The sequence below is a fragment of the Odontomachus brunneus genome, unplaced genomic scaffold (assembly GCF_010583005.1).
Source record: "Odontomachus brunneus isolate Ranch 3 - 2012 unplaced genomic scaffold, Obru_v1 Obru_scaffold_111, whole genome shotgun sequence".
Lineage (NCBI taxonomy): Eukaryota > Metazoa > Arthropoda > Insecta > Hymenoptera > Formicidae > Odontomachus > Odontomachus brunneus.
Window position 1 is genome coordinate 240,031 of NW_022639561.1, and position 8,488 is coordinate 248,518.

Here is an 8,488-nt window from a genome sequence, read left to right on the forward strand (position 1 = left end):
CTTAAAAAAAAAAAAAAAAAAATGATGTAAATTAAAGTATTTTAAGTGTTGCTTTTATTTTGGTATAAATAAATTAAAAATGTGTAATCTCGCTTAAAATCAAAATAAAGTTGTAATCGAACCTTATTTCTTCTTTTTATTATTATTATTGTTAATAATTTATTCATAAATGTCAAATAAACCATTTTATATTTAAATCTAGATATGAATATGTATTTCAATGTATTTCAATATCGTAACAAAAAAGTTCTATATTATTTTGCAAAAAAACTACGTAGATTTTTAGTTATTATTTAAAAAAGTTTGTTACGCACATCCATTATTGTATATAATCCCAAATAGCCAAAATAGTGCGAATATATTTTGAGTACAGCCTACTACTAACTTTTGATTTGAGCAAATAGGCAACAAATTTAATGCAGAATCCTGTTATATCAAATCCTGCTGCCAAACTGTTGCTAGATATGCGACAGAACCTACTGTCAAATAATTACTGCAGATTTGCAACAAAAACCGCACAGAGCCTATAGCGATCTGATAATAGATTGGCAACAGAAACTAAATTGATCCTACTGTGCTGTAGGTTTTGTATGGTTTTTTTTACAAATTTTCTTGTAATTAGCCAATAGCAGGCTCTGTCGCCAAAATCGTGGTTGAATTCGATCACGAATTAGATAGCTACGGTTTTGATATGAGCTTTTTATCCAATTTGCACGCAACCTGCAGTCAATTTCTTTACTGGAATCATGCACCAACTTTTTTATACTTTTTAATAACTAAAAATCTATATGGTTATTTGTAAAGTAGTAAAGGATTTTTTAATATCTCGATAATTATTACGAATATTGCAAAACAATATGTGACTTTTACGTTTGTCTCTATCTCTCTATGAGCACCGTTTTGATTGTTTTAGGATAATCTGTATAATATAAAGAGCAAACATTTTATTTGATTGATCACATTTATATAATTTAGATATAATCTAGCAAATAACAAAAGCAAAGAGAAACATAAAAGTAAATATTATATTATAACATATTATATTATATATTATATAAGTATTATAGAGTAAAGGCACCAAAAGCGACATACCACTTTGTTTTTGAAGGTTATGTCTTAATGTAAAACTCAAAATATAAATGTAAATATATATACATGTAGTTGGAAGTACCCTCTATCAAATAATATCACATTTTTACTGAAATTGTTTCTAGACTTAAAACAAAAAATGTTTTTGTAAAACGCACGAAAATAGAGTTAAAAAAAAATGGATGCCAAAAGCAACATACCTATTGGAAGTTATATAACATATTGCGTATATGATAATATTTTATAATAAATAGTTCGTTAATGGGTTTAATGGTTGAATAATATTCATTTTATTTAAAAGCAATATTTATGTCAGTTAGTGTTCACTGATGTATATAATTACAAATAATTATTGAAAATGATTTACATTTACATTATTGCAGCAGAATAACTTCATATACAACACATGTCACTTCACAATGTGAGGTTAGAATCAGGTTATGTTAGTCACAGACTATCGTAGCTACCGCATACTATAGGTATGTCACTTTAAAACATATTCTCATAAAACTTTTCAAGTTATACAGTAAAAAAATGATAAAGTTTAAAATATTAAAAAAATATTTGTACAAAAGCTAAATGCATCTAGAAGAACTTAATGTTGAACAAAAAGATAATTATCGATGTTTAGTCTACGTAATTTGCCAATAAAAATTATAGAAATAAAATTTACGAATTTCTAAAACTCAATATTTGCTAATTTAGCATATAAAAAAAAAAATATACCAAGTATGACTTTTTCATGACTTTATTGATGAAACAAATTACGTTTATAATAGTTTCGATAAAATACAACATTTCATATATGAGATATAGAGGTATATCGCTTTAGGAGGTCTATATCGCTTTTGGCTACTTTCCTCTACAACAATATTATATACAAAAATAAATTCAATAGTTCTCGAAATCTGTCGGCTGTAAATAAGCATCTTTTAAGCAAGCCGTGAAGACGACAGGAAAAAAGGGAGTGAGAGAGTAACAAAGAAAGTGGGAAAAAGACAAATAGAGAAAGGTATATATATTTAATATATATTTAAATATTATATGTATCAGAATTTGCTTTTATACTTAAAGGTCAACTTATAATATGATATATTTAATAATGTACATATAAGAAGGATATTTAACTAACAGATAAATATTTGTTTCTAGGTACGAGTTTTAAGCCAGTTATTAAAATATGATACCTGCAGAAGAATATTTTATGTTGAGGAAAGTTAAACACGACAATAAAACGGAGGAGAGGAAGAAAGGAAGAGAAATTTAGATTTGTTGTTTGATATTGAGATTGATTGAACTAGATTGATTGGTTTAATTGATGACATGTAATATTTGAATCATATTTCTTGAATAAAATTGATTGATTAATGATGATTAATATTTGATAATTGAGTAAACTGATTAACATTAGAATTCTTTAAATGAATTTCTTGATTGATGATTTCTCTGCTGATGAAAAGAATTTCTTGATTAAAATTGATTGAACTCGGTTGATTAGTTGAAGATATTTTATTGATATTTGATTTATTGAATTAATATAATGGTTTATTGAATTAATGTGATGATTAGATTTGTATTGATATATATGAATTTGTCTGAAGTAATGTCTTATTGAACCGATAAATTAAATTAGATTTATTGCAAAGCTGAAGTGTTAAATAAATTGAATTGGATTGATTTAAATTGTTGCATTATTGCTGTTTATTGATATTGTTGTGTTGAAATATTTTCACTGGATTGTTGTTAATGTTGAATTTATTAAATTTAATTAATTTGAATTTTACCATGCCACATAGAAAAATAATAAGAACTATAGAAGAAGAAGAATAATATCAATGTCGCAAACGAGGAAAAAACAAAATATCAAGACAATACGAAAAGCAAAACGATTAATAAAAGATAAAAAGAATAAAGACACAAACATTACTAAAATATATACAAATAAATTAGTATAAGATTCTTCTTAATTCTCATTAATATTCAACAAGTTGCTCATGATATTGTATCACCAATACTTGGACCATCAAACAGATTAGTAAATTTAAATAATAATAATAAGTCTAAAAATTTAACTATTTTACATGAAACACCATTACAAACTACTGGAACTATAAGTTTAATTAATAATAATATCAATACACTTACAAATGTTAATGTTTATGAAATAAATGATAAAATAATAAAATCAAAATCGATTTTTTCTCTTGTATTTGATAAAAATAAAACAGAACAAATTCAAAATTATCGAACTAAAAAAAAGGGATTTACAAATATTAATACCTTTTATATTGTTGAAGTTCAAAATATTAAAAAACATTATATTGGGGCAATGGATATATTGTGCGAATATTGTGCCGCAAAACATTTTAATGCAGAAAAAGTAGCAAATAAAGGTAATTTATTTAATGATTGTTGCAGTCATGGTTCTATAAAACTGAATCCTTTACCCCAACTTCCATATGAACTTCTTGAATTATTCAAATGGAAATCATCCAAAATCAAAACATTTTTATGATCGTATACGAGGTTATAATAATACATTTTCATTTGCATTATTTAATGCAAATTTATTAAATTTTAGTGCTCAAAGATATGGACCGTACTGTTTTACCAAGGACAAATTTATTATCAAATTAACACTGCACTGTATGCTGCGTCTAATGAAAATCCAAGTTATGGTCAACTTTTTATTATAGATTCTAATGAAGCAACTGAATGCCGTTTAAAAGAAAATTTGAATCTTGATAAAGAATTTTATATTTAATAGATAATGTAATGCGTAGAGACAATATTTTTGCGCAAAGTTATAAAATGATGCATGACGAAATTCAACATCAACAACAAATAACTGGAAATAAAATTATACCTGAATTACAGTTAGGATTTTTATCTAAAAAAAGGTATTGATCGTGGTAGATATAATATACAAAATGTAAGTGAAGTAGCAGTGATTTTTTCTACTACAGCAGATGGGGAAATTCCAGAAACTTATGTTACTATTCCAGAAACTTATGTTACTATTTATAATAAAAATACTAAAATATTACAAGTCAATAATATGGATCCTAATGTAGAATCGTGGATTTATCTATTATATTACCCATATGGTAATCAAGGTTGGCATAATGACTTAAGACGTATAAATAGTGATAAACGAATAAGTAGAGCTGCTTATGTAAAATATCGAATAGCTATACGTGATAATTTTAATGTTTTTATTATGGGAAGGTGATTATTTCAACAATGGATTATAGACAGTTATATAAAAATAGAAAAAGACAGAATAAATTTTTGTAAACAAAATCAAAAACAACTAAACGAACAGTTGCGAACTAAAACTTATCAAGGATTAATTTATTATTTAGATAAAACTGCTAATAATAACGATGATCCACGTTAGAAAATTGGTTATTCTTCCATCAATATTTATTGGTTCATCCCATAATATGATACAACATTATCAAGATGCAATGGCTATTGTTCGAAAATATGGAAAACCGGATATTTTTATTGCTATGACTTGTAATCCAAATTGGTATGAAATAAAAGAAAATTTACTCATACATCAACAACCTGCAGATAGACCAGATATATCCTTTATAGAAATATCATACTAAGAATCATTGATAATTACTTATTATTCAGTATTTTTAATACTGAAAATAAGTAATTATCAATGATTCTTAGTATGATATTTCTATAAGGGATGTGCTCGTGTATTTAACATAAAAAAAGATTATTTAATTGATGTGATAGTTAGACAGCAATTTTTTGGTGAAGTTTTAGCATATGTTTATGTAATTGAATTTAAAAAACGAGGACTACCACATATGCACAAACAAAATTACAAAATTTTAAATTCTGAAATAGTTGATAAATTTATCTCTGCTGAAATATTCCTGACCCAAATAATAATAAAAATTTACATAATATTGTTATGAAACATATGATTCATGTGAAAATTGGTGCATGGTAAATGGTAAATGTTCCAAATATTTTCCGAAATCATTTTATTCTGAAACGACTATGGATGAAAATGGATATCTACAATATCGTCGAAGGAATAATGGAATGTTATATAAAAGACCAGGAAAGTATATAGTTGACAATTGGTATGTTGTCCCATATCCAATGCTTTTACTTTTATTTAATAGTCATATTAATGTTGAAATAGTATCAAGTATACGATCTGTAAAATATTTATATAAATATATTTACAAAGGTCATGATGCTGCATCTATTATCATTGAAGGAAACACAAATAATGATAAACAGATAATTCATGATGAAATTTTCTTGAAGCTCGTTATATAGGACCTGTAGAAGCATGTTTGCGTATTTTAAGTAAACCTTTACAAAAAAAAAGCCATGTTATCGTACGTTTACCAATACATTTGCCAAATAAATACCAGGGTTGGGAAGTAACGCGTTACTTGTAACGATATTACTATTTTGTTACTTTTTTTTTGGTAACGATTTGGTGACGCCGTTACTTTTTTGTATCAGTAACGAAAAAGTAACGGCGTTATATTATATTTAGTAACGAGTAACGAAATTCATCAAAATAAATAATAAAGTAGTAAATTTTACTAGGTGAAACAACAGAGAAACTTTATGCAAGTATAGATTCTATTGATACTACTGGTGATAACGAAGGGATAAAATAATTATGCCAGAATACCTCAATTCTTCAAATCCAATATGTTTGCCACCTCATGAATTGCGTTTGAGAAAATATACTGTTATTATACTTATTGGAAATCTAGTCTTGGAAGTATTAATGAAGGTTTATGTAATGGTACTAGATTATTAGTTTTATATTTGGAAAACAATTTATTACGATGTGAAATATTAACAGATAATAAAGTTGGTGAAATTGTCTTTCTTAATCGTATTACTTTATATTGTAAAAATATTTATCCATTTATTTTTAAAAGGAGACAATTTCCAGTAAAATTAGCATTTGCTGTGACTATAAATAAATCTCAAGGACAAAGTTTTGATAAAGTCGCAATAGATCTTCGTAAAGATGTATTTAATCATGGATAATTATATGTTGCATTTTCACGAATTCATTCATGAGATTCCTTGAAAGTATATTTAGCAAATGACAGAATATCGAATAAAGTAAAAAATTTTTGTTTATAAAGAAGTACTTACATAATTAATAAATCAAATGTTTGAAGTTGTTGTTCAGAATAATAGAATTCGTAGAATTTTATTAAATTAATTAAAGAAAATTGGTGCACTATTTGTGTACAATTATGCATCAATCTTAACTAAAAATCTAAATGATTATTTAGAAAATGGTAGAAGATTTTTATTTGGACTAATACACAATTTATTTTGGACTAATACACAAATACACGGCAACAAACGTCGTTATTACAATTTATCAACCGTATGGCGCATGATTATTTACGAATATTCGCTGAATAATAATTCAAAATTTTATATACAGGGTCCGCCATCAAAATCCGGACATATTTCAATTTGAATTTCCCGCCTCATTTGACTTCGGTGGTAGGTCACTGTTGATGTTCGGGCAAGTCAGATGTTTGTAGTAAGTGCGCATAACCTCAAAATGTCCGAACAGATAAGATCGAATGCAGAGTATAATCGAAGAGCGGCGATAATTGAAGGCTTTCGCGCTGGGCGTTCGCGGACCAAAATTATTCGGTTCTTCGGGTACCCGAGATCGACCGTATATGACGTTGCGGCTAAATATTTGGCTTCGGAGACGTCCGAAAAAGGTTCTGCCAACCCGACAAGGAAGAGCCATTCGAAAGAAAAGTCAGTAAGGACTCCAGCAATTATCGAAAGAGCTCAAGAGCTCATCTCAGAGGACCCAGGGCTGTCTCTAACGAAATTGGCCAAAACATTGGGTGTGAGTGACACTACAATGCGTCGAATTGCTGAAGAGGACCTACGCTTCAAGTCCTATGTAATAAAAGTTCGACAAATGCTCTCTGAGGCTGCCAAGATGAACAGAGTTGCTCGCTGTAACTTGCTTCTGTGTTCGTTAAAAAACGAAGCTGCGGGACGCATCAGGTTTTTTTCGGACGAAAAAATTTTTTCTGTCGATGCCAAGGTGAACCGGAGGAACAACCGTTGGCTCGCCCGCGACTCCGAAGATGTGCCCATAATAGCTAGGACGAAGTTTCCGGTCTCTGTTCACGTCCTAGGCGTTGTCTCCAGTGAGGGTCACGTCATGCCGCCACATTTCTTTCAAAGAAAAGAAACCGTAACAAAAGAAGTATATTTACACGTTTTGACGAAGATAGTGAAGCCGTGGATAGAAACCGTGGCCGCCGGGAAGCCGTACGTCTTCCAGCAAGACGGCGCGCCAGCGCACACGAGTCACTTAGTGCAAAACTGGCTGTCGGATAAAATGGACATGTTTTGGTCAAAGGAATTTTGGCCTCCGAACAGTCCAGATTTGAATCCGTTGGACTATTACGTGTGGAGCGTCATTGAACGAGTGACCAACAAGTCGAGACATCCCAATGTGACATCTCTCCAAACCGCTATCGAAGCAGCATTCGCCAATATAGACAAGGACGCGTTGCAGAGAGCGTGCCAGCGCTTCAGGATGAGGATCGAAGCAGTCATCAAAGCAAAAGGGGGTTATATAGAGTAATTTTACTCTAAAAGGATACCACTAGTGATACACAAAAAGTTCTTTTGTAAGTTTTACATTTTGATGAGTAGAATTTTATTTAAACAAATTGTTCATTTTGTCCGGATTTTGGTGGCGGACCCTGTATTTATTTGAAAAATGGTCGATTTTTTTTATTTAGTTTAATCTATATTCTGTATATATATATATATATATATATATATATATATATATATTTTGTTAATTGATTACTCGAAGAAACTCGAAGAAACAACATGCTCAATAAATCTGACTATTCATTGATTGTTGGTGATTTTCACTGATTCAGAGTTAGAGAGTGTTAAAACAATCTATTACAATTCTATGTATATTAGGAAAGAATATATAGCCCAAAAAGTACAAAGTGTCCTGAGAACGTTCCAGAGGCGTCCTGAGGACATAGAAATTTCCCCAGAACGTCCTCAGGAAGTACTTTGAACGTCCTCTGGACATTTGTGCTGTTAGTGAAAAAATAAAAAATTAAAGAGTTAGTGAAATATTCCTAACAGAACAAATATAATACACCAATAGCTTTGGAGAACATACCTAAGTATATGAATTCTTATATACGTAAATAGCCTGTTATAATAAATTCAACTTACTTTATAATGATTTTCTTATTATTATATAATTTAATTATATTAATTATTCCTATATTCCTGTGTATATAAATACATACATACATACATATGTACATATATATATATATATATATATATATATATATATATATATATATAT

At 28.7% G+C, this 8,488-nt stretch overlaps 1 protein-coding gene across 4 annotated transcripts; it reads left to right on the forward strand.

Moving 5' to 3' along the window:
• Nucleotides 1-6,581: 6,581 nt before the first annotated feature.
• On the forward strand, nucleotides 6,582-7,744 carry LOC116849323. Of its 4 annotated transcripts, none has more exons than XM_032826362.1 (2): nucleotides 6,582-7,092; nucleotides 7,507-7,744. In XM_032826362.1, the coding sequence occupies exons 1-2, from the start codon at nucleotides 6,644-6,646 to the stop codon at nucleotides 7,727-7,729; spliced, it is 672 nt and encodes a 223-aa protein (XP_032682253.1). In that variant the 5' UTR covers nucleotides 6,582-6,643; the 3' UTR covers nucleotides 7,730-7,744. The 4 variants fall into 4 exon arrangements, with proteins under 4 accessions (XP_032682253.1, XP_032682255.1, XP_032682252.1 ...); XM_032826364.1 differs by having other exon boundaries at nucleotides 6,582-7,042; nucleotides 7,435-7,744; XM_032826361.1 differs by having other exon boundaries at nucleotides 6,582-7,003; nucleotides 7,397-7,744.
• Nucleotides 7,745-8,488: the final 744 nt, after the last annotated feature.